This window comes from Crotalus tigris, unplaced genomic scaffold (assembly GCF_016545835.1).
Source record: "Crotalus tigris isolate CLP2741 ecotype Arizona unplaced genomic scaffold, ASM1654583v1 scf7180000018053.2689490, whole genome shotgun sequence".
Classification (NCBI taxonomy): Eukaryota; Metazoa; Chordata; class Lepidosauria; order Squamata; family Viperidae; genus Crotalus; species Crotalus tigris.
The window spans coordinates 2,233,505-2,250,285 of NW_024096796.1; the positions used below are offsets into that span (position 1 = coordinate 2,233,505).

At 35.9% G+C, this 16,781-nt stretch overlaps 1 protein-coding gene across 3 annotated transcripts in view; it reads right to left on the minus strand.

The window, feature by feature from the left end:
• ARHGEF4 (Rho guanine nucleotide exchange factor 4) overlaps positions 1 to 15,572 on the minus strand; it is a 138,529-nt gene extending 122,957 nt beyond the window's left edge. For 2 of the 3 annotated variants that reach the window (XM_039347164.1, XM_039347163.1), the window contains exon 1: positions 15,183 to 15,572. In XM_039347164.1, the coding sequence (XP_039203098.1) occupies positions 15,183 to 15,263 (81 nt within the window). In that variant the 5' untranslated portion in view covers positions 15,264 to 15,572. Of the gene's footprint in view, positions 1 to 10,188; positions 10,345 to 12,718; positions 12,741 to 15,182 lie in introns of all 3 variants that reach the window. The other variant, XM_039347165.1, reaches the window with a different exon arrangement.
• Positions 15,573 to 16,781: the final 1,209 nt, after the last annotated feature.

The following is a 16,781-nucleotide window of genomic DNA, read 5'->3' on the forward strand; positions in this document are numbered from 1 at the left end:
TTCTTGGAGTGAAAGCTCTAAAGTAAGAATGTTGATGAAATTATCCAAATATAGGTTCAGAAAAGGTCTCATCAAACTGTTTCAAGAGAAAGACACATTTTTAAAACTGTTCCCTTTTTCTGTTCTCAGTTTGAAATCTCATAAAAACTGTGATTTCCTCATTTTTTTTGCCATCCAAAGGATTGTAGGATTTGGCAACTAAAGTCAATCTTGTCTGAGCTGCAAATTGTTCCCAAAGTTCTAAAAATTGTAACATTTTACAATGTAATTGATCTTGTTAGTTCTCTTAAACTGCATGCAGCTGGTTTTAAGAATTTAAGGATAAAATCAAGGAGTCAGAAGAAAAGCCACTATCACTAAACATGCAGAGAGTCTACTTTCCATTTATAGGCATTTGCCAGAACTGCAATGGGAACAAATGCTGAAAGATTCTCCGAGCTTGTGGGTTGGTTTTTGAACATTTCGTTACCACACAGAGTTTAGGGGATGTCAAACCTTAAACTATGCTGAAGATGTTACCTAGCCTGGTAATGAAACATTAAGAAATCAACCCACAAGCTTGGAGAACGAACCTTCACCCTCATCCTACACCTGAGCTACAGATATTCCCCACTATTGCAGATGAAAGATTTGTCGTGATTCGTAATACAATTATATGACATACAGTACATATTTGTGTCTAATGTTAGAACAAAGCACAAAAGGACAGTGTTTACTTTCCATCATTAGAAAGTTTCTTCATAATAATTTTATTATGGGGGGGAAGCCACAAATTGGGAAAACTGGTGTCAAAACCTGCCATCCACATAGGTCATTGGCTGAACAAGTCTGTGTCTCAGTCAATGGTGGAGGAACCTTTAGAAAGAGATTGTCACAATTAATAAAGGAACAAGGTAAATCATGGTAAGACTTCAACTCAGGACAGGTGCTGAAGTCCATGCTTTTGTACAGAAACATTTGCAGACATTAATTGTAAAAATCTATAAAAGAAAATATTTCATTTTCTTTTGCTTTCAACCTAGACTATAGGTAATACATAAAGGGAGAACACTTTCTAAATGTTTTACAGTGCATGGCTGACAAACAGAACTAGATGCTATCAGACCCCATTCATTCAAGTGTTGGGATCATCAGCTGTGATTTCCCTTGCTCATCAAATTAGGGAGTTTTTCCTACCACAGTTAGAATACAATATTCCAGATCCCTCCTAGGCTTTGTTATTACCACCATTGAAATTGCCTGACAGGTTGTTGCCACAAGGTTGAAAGCACCTCAGGGTGGCTATCTGCCACTTTATCCTGTGGTCCTCCTTTCAGCCTGCAGCTTATTAATTGAGCTAAAAGATATGGAGTGGGGGCACAGGGTGAAGTAGGAGAGAGCAATGGTTAAAATGCAGTATTGCAGGCTAATTCGGCTGACTGCCAGGAGTTCATTCCTCACTGGCTCAGCCTTCCATCCTTCCGAAGTTAGTAAAATGAGGACCCTGACTGTTGGCGGCAATATGCCAACTCTGTAAACTACTTAGAGAGTGCATTAAACACTGTGGAGTGGTATATAAGTCTAAGTGCTACTGCTACTGTTATTGCTATTACACAGGGAAATGTCTGGCATCCTATTTTAGTGCCTTTTAATATGAGAATATCTTTAACATAGAAATATGGCTAAGCTGGACTGCACACCTTGATGTTAATGCATCAGAATTTGCATGGAATAGACCATTTTCCTGTGCTGATTAATATCATTTGTGTGATGATTTCATTACTGTATATATATGATGTTAATTTATGCAACTGATATGTGTATTATTTGTATTATTATATAATTAGACAAATTATGCAAATCAGAAGTGACACTCTTCAATTTATTAGATGTACATGAATACAACTCTCTCAATTAGTTCATTAAAACAGAGCCTGGATATTAAGACAGAGCCTGGATATTAAGAATCATAGAAAGGCTATACCCCATTTTCCCAGGAAGAATACTATGGCTAGAGGAAGACTAACCAGGATTCAGGGGAAGCCTTACTCTTAGTCATTCTGAAAAGCAAGAAACTGCAAAAATACATGGAATTGTATTAGCCCTTTAATCAGATATCTAAACATAACTGAATTATAATACATGAATGAAAAACAGAATGTTTTGTGGGGAGGGGCCAGCCAGCTATAAAAAATCATTTGTTTAAACAATAAACAGAACTGCATTTTTCATTCTATATTCAAAATGCCAAATTAATTCAAACATTCATATTTCTGTAATATTATTAAATGAGTTTTAGTGTTCATGAATTCTGAACTTCTGTTTCTGATTCTGTTTCTCATATTTGAAAATATTAATACAGATTAGTGTGACACCAACAGGCATATGTGGGAAATGCATACTTAACTGACAGTAGCTTTGCCTTTGAGATGCAAGATCTGGGCTGTTTATAAATAAGCCTCTTATTTATTATGTGGTCACCTGCTTCATCCATAAGAGTTTAGGGAGGGAAAGCTCAGAGGATATCATTCAACTATGTACTGCAGAATTTATTCATGTTTCCTGTATGGTATTTTAGCTTTCAAATGCTTTAAAAAAAGATTTTTAAATATGGCAATATGGATATTGTATATACACACACATATATATCCACTAATCCACTAGTCTCCAGAAGGTCAAATTAAATTTGGCACAAAAATGCCATAAACATTTAAATCCAATCAGCTGATCTTTTCTGAATTTTAATTCTCCAAGAAAAAAGTCTGAAGAGAAGGAACAGCTGAAAAAGCACACTTCTTCATGACAAAACTCACTGGCATGGCCACAGAAACATCCACAAATGCTGACTGGATGCAGTGACCAAGCCATGCTTACTGCTTCCTGGATGGACCATTGAGGAGGAGTCATTGGCCTTGCCAATGTGATGCTAGTGTAATCAATTCCTATAGAAAGCAGCTGGGGAATCTGTATTTCCACGTGGTAATTTTGGATCATGTTCACTTGACATGTTTGTGTTCAATTGACTGTGTGCTGCCAGAACCACCAGTAAGGAAATTTGACTGAGTTGTTAACTGGTTTTACTATGGTGTTAAGTTAACTATGTTTCTGGGTTCATCCAAGTAATACGGTGATAGACTTCCATTTCTTGCCCTGAATCCAGCATTTGGGCTTTTGCAGGTGAGCATGTTAATAACTAAGGATTCTATGGAGACATTCACTGCTGCAGGAAAATCAATGCTAATTCTATATCAGTAATTTTAAAACTTGACAACTTTAAGATGTATGGACTGCAAGTCCCAGAATTTCCCAGCCAGCATAAAGTCCACACATCAAAAAGTGGCCAAGTTTAAAAAACACTATTCTATATTATGCCAGAAATCCACTCTGTCAGTGACAATTTCATGGCATCATGGGCCAGGGGATCATCTTGTTCCATAGGTGGATCTGAAAAAGATTTTGATCAAAATGGCTCAAAAAAATAATAATAAAATCTAGGAAGAGAAATGGACTTGTTGATAAATCTTTGGGTTAATTAATCTGAAGACAAAATGTAATCATATTTTTATGTTTTCCTTTTCTCTTTTGTTCACATTTTAAAGTTTGTATTACTGCTGTCATAATTGTCTTAAATTTAAAAATGACTAAATCTCTTGGTAAATCTTATGACTTAGTAATGTAATTATTTCTTTATCTGATTGGAACTTATTCAATTAAGATTTTAAAACCTTGCTTATCTTCTTTCTCTCTATTTTCATCCAAAAGGAAGCATAGAACAATGTATTTTGAGAATGATTGTGAAATAATTGATTTATATAGGATGTGTTATTTTGTATGAAAAGGAGAAAATTCAGAAATAAACATAAACACTTCTGAAAAACTTACCCATAAAACAAATGTTTGATATTTTTAAACCACACCAAGATTGTTTTTCTACTAGTAATTCCCAAACAGCAAAGTTATGCCCTGATATAGTTACTTGTATCAAAGCAAATCAACTGTTATGTTTCTGACAAGTCAACTAGATTCACAAGATGTGCAAAACACGTCAAGGAAATGTAATTGGTATGAGATATCATAGCCAAACTAATAGAGGCTAGTCTTTAGAGAATGGCTCCACCGATCTACCTTTCCTCTAGCATCCACTGTTAATGATTAAATTATGGCCAAACAGAATAAGCTTCAAATCCATTTTTCTTTATGAACTATTATTAATTGCAATATACAGTTTAAATTGCAGGCACTTTGCCATGAACACAGTCCACTGATTTCTAATCAGTTAACATTAGAGCACCCGTGCATGAGCAGGGAAAAAGTATCTATTTTGCACATATTATTTGTAGAGTTCTGTTACTCAGTTACATCATATGGACGAACTTCATGTAGGGAAAGTTCCATATTCCAGTTTTGCTTACTATCTCTTTTTTATTCAGCCCTATTGTTGACAGAGCACCACTGAGTTATCAATTATCCCTGAAATATATCACTATCTTCTAGACTCATTCAGCATATTTCTACTATACAGATAGTCCTCAGCTTACAACCACAATTGAGCCCAACATTTCTGATGCCAAGCAAGACAGTTATTAAGTGAGCTTTGCCCTATTTTATGATCTTTCTTCCCACAGTTCTTAAGTGAATCACTGCAATTGTTAAGTTAGTAGTACGGGTTGTTAAGTGGATCTGGCTTCATGACTTTGGGAAACTGCAACCGTCATAAATACATGCTAGTTATCAAGTGTCCAATTTTTGATCACATGACCATGAGGATACTGCAATGGCCATAAATGTGAAAAACAGTTATAAACCACTTTTTGCAGCGCTGTTGTAACTTTGAACTGTCTCTAAATAAGTTGTTGTAAGTCAAAGACTACCTGTATTGCGCTTTTCCACAAATCTAGGAAGCTACATATCATTTTTATCATGATCATTAATCATACCTAAACTCTTATTGTTATAGTTTGTTTTGTTCTTTGTTCTTGTTGATAAAGTGTTCGTGTCACATAGACATAAGCCAAGCATATTCTCTCTGTGTAACATTCAGAGCATTGTCAATATAGGATCACTGTGCACACCATGTTCTTCTGCTTGAGCCAAGTTTTCCAAGTGCAGGCCTACATTCACCCTCTAGGCTAGGGATGGGTAATTCCTGGCTTCTAGATGCTGTTGGATTGCAGAATCCATTAGGCCAGCCAATATTGTAATGTTTAGAATGTTGTAGTCCAACAATATCCTAGAGCTACAGGTTCATTAGCAATTAATATTTGATGCTGGTGAAATAGCCATCATTTCCATATTTGGCAGTAGCAAAAGAATGATATGCAAATTTTTTGAAGAAAGGCTGACAATATGATGACAAGCACATGTTGCTGCCATCTTATCTGCTGAAGCACACAAACCTTTGATAGAAGAAATTTTCCTGAAATGAACCAGGAAATATATCATATCTGCATATTGTTTAGTGCCTTTGATAACTCATACTGGCCAACACTGGTGCATGGCATTCAAATTACAGTGCTGAGGAAATTATAATCTATCAGTTATATACTATGTCTTGTGCTTGTTATTTAGCTGGAAAGTGAAATGCTTCCCAACATGATACCAGCATTAGTATCAGTTTTCTGGTGTCTGAAACAGCAGGATAAGCCTGGATGCCATTATTCTGCATTTGAAGCAATATATGTTACTGTGAACCTGAAGAAAGATTTGTGATTATATTTAAAGTCTTATTGAATTAAAATTGTTAGACAGTAAATCCCATCTTATTAGAAGGATATAGAATCCAGAAATATTGAAGATCTATTGTTGTTCAACATACAGCCTGATAGTGACACACCACAGATAGTAATTTTGAAACCCTAAGCAATTTATATTATGAGAAAACTATAATTTTCTATATATAGTAACAGTGCACTAATAAATACTACAGGATATGTAAAAAGCTACTTTTAGACAATACATACAGTACTTTATTGCTGAACTTCTGATTGGTTTTTAAATCCATCTGTAATTGATTCAGGTGTTGAGACATTGTACATAGACATAGTTTTGCAAGTCCATTTCTTGCAGAGAACTCATAACCAATTAGAACTTGTTTCTCTTGGTTAAGAACAGAGTATACAAATTGACAACCAACCAGGGCTCAGTTATTGGACAGATATCTATTTAACTTTTTTCAGTAAAAAAAAAAAACAGGTATCAACAAATGCCATTTCTATAGTGGCATTTACTGCTTAGAATGGGATTTCCTCACTCTCATAGGACAAGAAATCTCATAATGGTACCCAGCTACAGCATCATCTCACCATTCCAGCCCCCACCCGGTTCCCTTGCAATTGCATCCCCATTTAGGAAGATCCCTAAGCTGCAATAATTTAATAATCAGCAACAGAATTATTGTTAAATAGGCAAAGATCAGAATAATATATGGAACATTATGATCTTTTTAAAAGGTAATGTAGGGATAGTTTAGTAACACCTCCTCAGAAAATAGTTCAACAAGCTATAAAGGAATAAATGAGCATACCAAATACCTATTGCAATGAAAATAACCAAGACCTCTGTAACCCTTTAAAGACAAACATATTTATTATGGTACAAAACCTGGGAACTAAAATTCATTTCATTAAATACATTATTGTTTATCTTGTGTTGGCAGATATACATTTGCCTAGATTTTCCTGGACATATCTTTTTTGCCCCAGTTGTGCTCTGTCTAATTAGGAAAAAATTATCCCAAAACATCTGGGACCAGAAGACTGCTCTACCTGGTTACTATTAATATACCACCAGTAAAATCTTCCTGTTCTCAATAGCATCAATTCAGTATCACAATCTCAGTGTTCACTTAGTGCTCAGCCTTGATATTTGTATATTCATTTAACTTCATCTGGTAAATCAGCTTTTATCAAGAAACTATCCTGTCTGCAACTACATGGGTGGCCTAAAAGCTTTTGTTTACTGATCAAAAGACTCTTTAGCATATATTTGATTTACTTCTTGTACGTTCAGAGTATTATCATTCATTTCAACCTCTTTTAACTCACGAAACTAATTTAGTAAATATAAGCTATGTCCAGTCATCTTTTAAAAGGAAAAAAAGTCAAATGTATGAACAGTGGAAATGTGTGATTTCATTTGCATTTTGATAAAAAAAACTACATTTCCACAATCAATGAAATGAAGACACTTTTATCTGGTATTTTGTTATTTTTTTTCAACTTAGTATTCATAGTAATACCATGTCTATTAAGGGAAAGTATGCACAAAGTTCATATTTTATTTTAAAGAAATAAAACAGATTAAATAAAATTGCTTGAAAAATGCATAGGGAAATCTTCACGAACAGTTGAATTGCTGGTGATTCATGGATATGCTCACATGCAGTTTTCCTAGCAACATAATGTTTATTTTTTATTTATTTATTAAATTTATGCACCACTGATACCCATTTCGCTGTCACATGAGTCTGTGAGGCTTACTATCTGAGTCATCAAAGAAGTCTTTCTTTATCTTCTGATATTTGCTACTTTCCAGTCTAACCTGTAGCTTCAGGATTGCCTGGAGATCTCACATTCAGCTGCTAATCAGGTCTAGCATCTGAGCTCAGACAAGGTCAGACAAGCTACGTGATATTGCAAAATGCACCAATTAGGCAAATTCTGCACCAATGTTTGTCTTATGAAAACATGAACACAAATGCTTATAAACTTTTTGCAAAGTTAAAAATTATGGCCACTGGAATGGAATTTAAAATAAGAAAAAGTGAACAACTGAAAAAAATCCAAATCTGTCCAACTACACCAGCCTGCTCTAGACCTTCTTAACCAAGTTTTCTATAGGTTTAGGTACAACCACTCTTAAAGTTTCAAAAAAGTGGCACGGATTAGTGGATAAATTCCACCATTTGTCAGATTTCAGTTTATCAATCAACTCATAAAAATACTTGAAAAAGATTAATAAATAATAGTAATAGTAATTTTACAATAACCTCACATATGGTTGAATAGATTAGACTGTCTCTGACCTTCTATATAAGAGGAAGTTCATCTCACGGGTAATGCCAGTCCAGTTTTAGGGATTCTTAGTTGACATATCTTGTTTTAGCTCAATGATGCTGGATGACTGCAATATTATGCATTATTTACTATTAATTTTGTACTATTAGAGTATTTTTAGATTTTATAATGTATAATAATATAAGAGTTGCTTCTGCAAGATGGGTGGCCATATAAATTGAATAAATAAGTAAATAAAGACTATCCTACTTAGAGTCATTTGTGAATAAGGTGTTACAGGATCTAATGAATAAATAAGATAAATATACCATATTTCTCCCAAAATAAAACCCACCCAGAAAATAAGCCCTAGCCTGATTTTTTAGCATACACCTAATGTAAGCCCTACCCCAAAAATAAGCCTGCACAGCCAGCACAGGAGGTGGTGAGCCCGCAGGGGCTGACGGTGTCTGGCAGCAGCCACAGCCCACTCAGCACAGGTAAGTCCGAGCATTGCGATCACCAGGCTGGCCTCTCAAGCAGAGGCGTGGGAGGATGCAGGCAATCTGGACATGCTGCGTGGCCACCTGGCTCGTGGGAGGCTTGCAAGAGGCTCATGCGGGGCTCATGTGATGGCACCTGCAGCAGGTGGAGGCAGACGTATGGGGGGGAGGCAGGTGATCTGGACACGCTGTGCAGCCACCTGGCTTGAGGAAGGCTCATGCATTGGCACTGCCAGCAGGCAGAGGTAGAGGCACAGAAGGGGAAGCAGGTGATCCCAATGTACCATGGGCAAGTCAAGAGACAGTAGGATGGAGTGGGCAATGCATCAGGATTGCTGGCCTCCCTCCCATGCCTCTACCTCTGCCTGCTGCCAGTGCCAACGCGTGAGTCCCGCATGAGCCTCCCACAAGCCAGGTGGTTGCACAGCACGTCTGGACAGCCTGCCTCCTCCCCCCCCGCCTCTGCTTGAAGGGCCGGCTTGGTAGTCGCAGTGCTCAGACTTACCTGCACTACGTAGGCGGTGACTGCTGCCAGATACCGTTGGACCCTGTGCGCGCACTGCCTCTTATTTCCCCGAAAATAAGTCCTAATGCGTTTTTTGGAGCCAAAACAAATACAAGACTGGGTCTTATTTTGGGGGAAACACCGTATGTAATGGATTTATAGGCAAGGCATTAAATATGTTATTACTATTATTATTGCTAATACAAATTTGGGTCTCAGTTTTTGATGGGAGGTCATTGTTCAAAGCAGATAAATACTCCAAGCCTACTGTATATGCAGGAACTACGCAGAGATTACTTTTGCGAAGTAGCTGCTGTTTGTAATGAAATTGAGTTGTCAAAAGGAACTGAGCCATATTTTAAATCTGGCTACTCAAAGAGGTCTAGAAGCAAGACACTTGTCCCCTGTCTCCAAGTTCTTCCCAGGACCACCCTTATCATTCAGCTGGTCCAAAGAATCTCTACATACTCACATAGGGAAGTCAGGAAGTTAAGAGAGAAGGAAAGGGGATTGTTAAGAAATTCTGCATTTGTATTCAGGATCCAGAATTAGCAGATGTTCATACAATATTACATTTGGGGAGTATTAATGAACTGAATATTCGGAAAGTAATAAGCACTGAAAGTCAGAATCGGAAACACTTGTGCTACCATACTGTTAATGAAACAGGACAAATCATGGCATTTCCTCTCAGAAACCCATTCCTAATTAAAGGTGGCACTTTTTTTTTGAGAGCCAGTCCAAACAAATTCTTACAAATAATTTATGTTTGATACGGCATCCTATGAGACACACCCATGCCAAACCAGTTTTCTGAATACCTCTCCACCCTTCAATTTCATCTTCATAATACAGGGAAAATAAGGCCTCAAGACTCACAAGCCTAGAAATTATCCTTAAAGCAGCTCTTTTCTCTGCACCGTCCCTGCCACAAAGGAGATCCAACTCATTTACAAAGGCAACTACTGTATTCACATCAAAGCCCCACATCAGCCATATAATATTGTCAGGAGATCAAATTCTCTAAATTCTCACAGCCTAATAGTTCACATGCAACCATTGGTTACATAGCTACATAATGTAATTCCACAAAAGGAAAGATTAATATTCATCTCGCATTTAATGAGATTAAACTGCTAAAGAACCAGTCATACTTTGGCAGGTGTTAATTTCCTCTATACTGCATTTGACTGTTAGCACTACTTACAGTTTGCACCATTTATGTCCTGGCTTCATCCACAGGTCCACCAGATCCTCTGTTTAATCATTTGTCCTTTTTTTTCTCCATGTTCATCTAGTTTATTATGAAGACCATAAATTTTTTGTTCTTGTTTAGGGCTAATTCTTTTCAAGATGTAGAATGCTATGATAAATAACAAATTCATTCTTCTGAGATATGACTCTGGATACATGAACCACACATACTTGGCCCAGTATATTCCATCCACACCCAGTCCCATTGGACAAGATCAATTTTTAAGATGTCAGGTTCTGCTGTAGGCAGAATAAGCTGCTGACTGAATGATGTTGCTGTAAACAAATCAGGCCCAAATGTCAGAATCATTTTGGAAAGTTTTTCAGTCTTCAAAGTTTTGTGCATGATGAGACACAGTTTTGCTTGCATAAGTCCAAATATCAGCCTCAACTACACATAACATTTTTAAGATAAGACTGCAGCTGTTCAACCACTAACATTGTACACAACTGTAATTTCAATTATTTAAGAAAATGAACATCTGGTACGTGCCGTTACTTCAGAGCTGTATAGTCTTGTCCAAACAATTTGAAAACTAATAAAATTCTGTAGGCTCAGAAAAGGAACAAGCATGTTAAGATGTGAACCTCTCTAGACTCTCTGAAGTAGCTGGCACATAATAATAATTCTGATTTAAATAGACATCATGGCTGGTTAGTGGCTATTCCATTCATATTCAACTGTTTATTCCAAAATACAGCCTTTGAAGAATGTAGCTCAAAGCATTCCAATAGATTGAGAATAATGCTGTCTCTCAACATCTGTTTCATTTTGTTAATATGATATAGCTAGAGACAATTCCTGTTAAATTACAATCAAAAATATAATCTGTCATAGTAAATCTACAACATATTAATGGCTGGGAGAAATGAAAATCAAACATGGAGACACCAGCATCAGAAACTATTTCTGCCAGGGGTTCAGCCTATTAAAACACCAGGAGGAGTTTGGTTGGGATTAGCAGAAGGTATATTTGGAACTAAGAAGACAAGGTCTGCCACCATATAGCCAATCAATCAATCAATGGCAGCTGCAGGGACAACCTAGAATGTCAAGAACATTCTTTCTCTATGTTCCAACATCTGGTTTGTAGTAAGCCAGCCTTCTACACCAGCTTTCAGGCTGATCCTTTCAGTTCAAACTTAATTTGATGCCCTCAGCTCCTGGCAACATGATCAATGGTAAGATCTGCCATAGTTGCAGTTGGATACTTCTGAAAGATGTATGTACTGTACATTGTATTTCTGTCTTCTGGTTTTCCTACACCAACTCTATGAGAAGGTTGCTCTGGGAGAGAATGACTGGCCCAAAGTCACCTGTTGACCTTCCATGCTAAAGCTAGACTAGTCTCCCACATCCTGGGCCAGTTCCATAACTACTGCAATTGCTTTAAAAATGCTTCTAACATCTGGAAGATATCTAAATAACATCAAAAAAAACATTTTGATTTCTAGTAAGTTCTCACTAGTATAAGAAGGATAGAGAGGTACGAAGACATTTCTAGTGACATTCCCCCAACATAGTGAAAATCGTGCATGACAGTTCAGCACTGGTAGTAATCCACATTCAGATGACATAAGAATGTATAAATAACATGGAAAAATAACAATATCTTGGAAAAGGAGAAGGATAAAGAGATGGCATTATAGTTTATAAATGGTAAAATTAAGGAGAAATGAGACTCAAGCTAATCACTTATTCATAATCTAATGGGCAAGAAGATGTATGTACTGAAAGTTTGATAGTTGATTTATAATGCTGAAAGTTTTACAATTCTAGTTATTAAGTTAAGAAGCAATCAAAAATCAAAATCCTCCTAATTGTATTTATTCAGCATTAAGCCAAAATTATTTTTAAGATTTAATTTCCTCTTATCAGTTTAAATTTTGTTATGGAGAACTTATTCAGTTGGATGTAAAATTCTTCCACATTTCAATGACACTTTACAGAAAACTTGAAGTGTAACAGTTTTAGAATGACTGGGATGACTTTGAATGAATTTTCTATGCATTCCTTTAATTTTTAGCCTTTATCATTTTGGTGGTGGAAATATTCCAAACTTGCAAGCATACACTGATACTTTTGGTGAATTATTGAAGAAGTTGTTTTAAAGTTACAGAGTTTTAAAGTTCCCATTTTATTCAGAGCAGAGAGACATAAGCAAATATTGTAGCACAAATCATTTCTTTGTACACAGTGAAGACAGAACAGAGCCTCAGCTTTTCTCTTAAACTGATTGAAAAGAAGCCAGCCCAAGAATAATTACTCTGCCCCCCTCCATGGGATAAAACTACTCTATATGGGTATCCAGAGCAACATTACTATGGTAACCAGACCTAACAGATTTAACTAAGAACATTTTTCAGAAGACTAGCAGGAGTGAAAAGCATTTTCTAAAGCCTATTCATACATTTATACAACTCATCCCCCCTGCACCATAGATACAATCATAACAGTTTCAAAGAGAAATATTTTTTTTTACCAATGGCAGTGATTTGTCAGTCCTGCAAAAGAAGAAAAACATCACTCCTATAATACAGCTACAAGAGACCAATCATAGTACTGATGTATATAATTGTACCTTATTAAAATTGATGTCCTCACTAGTGTGAGAAAGGACTTAGAGATATGAAGACATTTCTAGTGTCATTCTCCCAATAAAATGAAAATCATGCAAGACACTTCAGCACTGGGAGTAATTTACATTCAGATCACAAGACCACAACTAATATGGGAGTTTTGCCTGTAAAAATAATGACACTTCAGTCTTGGAGAAGGATCAAGAGATTGCATTATAGTTTATTAACCATCAACTGAAGGAGCAATATTAATGGTAATCCAGTTCTTTTTTATTGTTTGTTTGCTTTTGCTTTTTAGGATAAATTAATGAACATATTTACAGGTATCTAGAAGAAAGTGAATTGATAAACTATTTTCTAAAACTATTTTTTTTAAAAAAATCCTTCAAGTGAGGAAATAAGTGAGCAATGAGAAATACCATGCATACCTTCAGTTCAACGTATTGTATAAGAATATAAACTGACTATTGTATTGATTACTCTTTGCACGATACGTTGTTCAGTGCATAAACCATTTTCTATTCAAGAATGAAGATGACAAAACTTTGGGCACTAATGCATAATCAGCATATTGCACTATAATTTAGTTCAGATTACACTTCAGCATATTACATTATAATTTAGTCTAACTGAGTTCCCTTAAAAATAGACATGTCAGGTTATATGCTTTGGGGATAATACTGTCACTCTTTAATGGGGAAGAAAAATATTATTTTCACAATTACATAAAGTAAATGGGAAAACTGGACTGAATACATTTCTGTTTATCGTACTACTGTCAAAGACCTAGAAGGAAAAGAGTGTCTTCCCTTCTGAAGACTGAAACTATAGATGAATAAAATTCCCTTAGTTTTGCTTTTTCATTAATTTTATTTACTTATTTGAATCCTACCTTTTTATTTTTACAAATAACCAAAGGCAGTGAACATATCCACAACACATCTTCCTCCTCCTATTTTCCTCACAGCAACCACCCCGTGAAGTGGGTTGGACTGAGAGAGAGAGAGAGACTTGCCCAAAGTCATGGTTTTCATGGCTAAGGTAGATTTGAACTCCCAGCCTCCTGCTTTCTAGCCCGGTGCCTTAATCACTAGACCAAACTGGCTCTCAACTGTTTAGAGAAATGTTTATTCAACTGTTCTGAACTTCTGAAACAATGAAATATAGAATATATAATTTGTCATCAGGGACAATCTTCCCTTCTTTGCTAAAATGGTTTTATTTCCCATTTTAAAAAAAAAACACTAAATTTGCTGTTCAAATTTGCTAATTTGCCTAAATGACAACATACTACTTGCAATGAATTCAAGCAAGTTCATGAAATGAGCTGCATTAAATATAGAATAATCAAATATTCTAATCTGTTTAAAGAGGTTTAGAATGTGTTCTGCCTCCTAATTGATCCTAATTGATCAATCCTTTTTATCCATGAAACATCTCAACAGAAGCATTGAAAAAGATACACTTGCCAAAACTCTAACTTAAAAGTGGATGGATATTACAGAGATTAATTCTCTTAAATTCCCTTTAAATGTGCCAGAAGATTTCTGCAGGTTCTCCTGTTAGTTCTAGTTCCAGTCATAACAGAAATTGCATTTATCCAGTTGTATTTTCTGCATTTTTCAACATGTTGACAGGACATTTTTTGCAAATTTCTTGTTGAGTAAATGAAGTTGCGTACAATGACGAAGGCTGCCCTCTAAACTGTAAAGTAAATTGTCTTGCATCCATTGGAATTTATTCTATAGGATCAGGCTGAAAATTGGAAGCAGGCAGCACAGGACAAGGCAGTGGAATATGCCAACAGCTAGCATAAACCACAGGATAAACCATAAAACAGGATATACTTGAATAACACTACTTTCAGAACTAACATTGAAATGTTCTGTTAACCTCTAAGTAATTATGATGTGCAAGATAGATCTGTGACCCAGTTCATAAAATTCAGCAATGCCCTAACACCTGAACACAAAATTTATTGCATCCCAGAAGTGTTTACAAATGAATGCATAACTTGAAAACAAAGTTTAGTTATACTTGTTTAAAAGGCAAGAAAGATGCTTAGGATATATATAAAATTAAAATATTGTATCAAAATAAATCATTTGCATATTGAATTACTTCAATGAATAAAAATATTCTGACAATTATTTTCCATAGTTACTCTCTAGAACTACAAATGTAAAAATATATATTTATGGAAAATATCATAAAAGACATTCTCCCCCCCCCCAAAAAAAAGCATGATATTTATGTTAACAAGGAATTTATATTTGGAATGTCATTCATATCTATAGCCTCATAATATCAAGTTCTAGCAATTAAGATTTGAAACCATTTAGAAAAAAAAGTTTTAAAACTTCTTACCTTGAAGAAGCTCCGGAGAAAATACATTATGCTAAGCATTTTTGGAATAAGTAATAAGGAGCTGCTCGATCTTTGGAACATCCAAGGCCTGTGAGAATTCCTACAACCCCTGCTGTGTCTTTAGTTACATGCTTTCTTGTTGCTATTTTGGACAGACTTAGTACAAGAGAATCATATGAGCCATGCCAGGAGCTTATGCTAAGGAGTTGCATAACAATTAGGGCTTATCTGAGCTAGCTGCATAGTGCAAACAGGTTTGTTCACAGTTTGCTGGTTCCAGAGTACTTCTACTGGGCATGCTCAGAATACTAACCATTGTATTTGCTAAATGTAAAATAAGAAGAACCATTTGTAAACTCATCCAAAGGAACCAGTCGGTCGTCAATGAGACTCAAAGAGAAACTACATTGTTGGTTATTTACATCCTGTCTTCCTCTGCCCCTCCCCCTCCACGTTTATTTTTGCCAAGTGTTACCTCAATTAGGAAATATTTAACTCCTTGCTTCATTTTTCCTCATCTCAATCTTCAGCTCAGGGCACATAACTGTAAATGACATTTACCGTAGTAAACAACTACAAAAACAGTTTGAAGAATCTTCTCCAAAAGTGTGCTTTTATGCATTTCATTGTTATTTTACCCTTTCTCCAAATAATTACAGATGGTTTTGCCTTTAGAAGAACCTTATGAAGTAAAGTAAGCTGAAGAAGAATATGACGTAGTTATTTCAGTATTTAGATAGGAGCAAATTCAAGTCTTCACAGCTATGTGACTTCTCAGCTGAAGTATTACCTCCTTGACCCAAGTATGAGCAGAAATGCATCTAAATCCCAGAACCAAGCTTTCAAAATGTTCTTTCAGGCAGAATTAAAACAAGTGAAATTGGCTTGATAGACATAACATTACTTTGAGGCATTCCTGGACTATTAAATATTAGGGCACTGAGGTCCTTCAGTTTTTTCAACAGGAAAGGTGAAGTGAGAGACAATCTTTGAGAGTCATCATTTTCAGATATTGGGAATTCCTTGAATTGGCCCTTCCTAGAGGTACAGTACCATTCATCCTTCCTCACTTTTCCTGTTTGTTTGTTTTTTACAGGCCTTGTGATGTTGGTAGACATGCTTTCTGGGAATGGCTTTTCTTCGCTTACTAAAATCATGCAGCCTTGGAGGATTTCTGAGGTATTACCCAGCCCCTGAACCAGAAGAAGCTTTTCTTTCTTTCTTTCTTTCTTTCTTTCTTTCTTTCTTTCTTTCTTTCTTTCTTTCTTTCTTTCCTTCCTTCCTTCCATCCTTCCATCCTTCTCCAGGATAACTTTTTAATATAGGAAAACTATTGTACAAGCATCTCTCAGAGATTTATGTGGATGAACTAAGATATGGGACATCTCAGTTCAACCCTTCTTTCAACTTTAAATAAATCAAGATCATTGGGTTCATCCACAGTAAAATCCTACTATCTGCCAAAATTTTTCCTAAAGATGGAAGGTTGAAGACTGCACAAAAGTTGCATAATACAATGGGGTTAAGACATGATGCCTTCAAGAGAGAGCATACTACCAATCCTTCAACTACAATAAGGTGACCAACCGTCATCCTTTA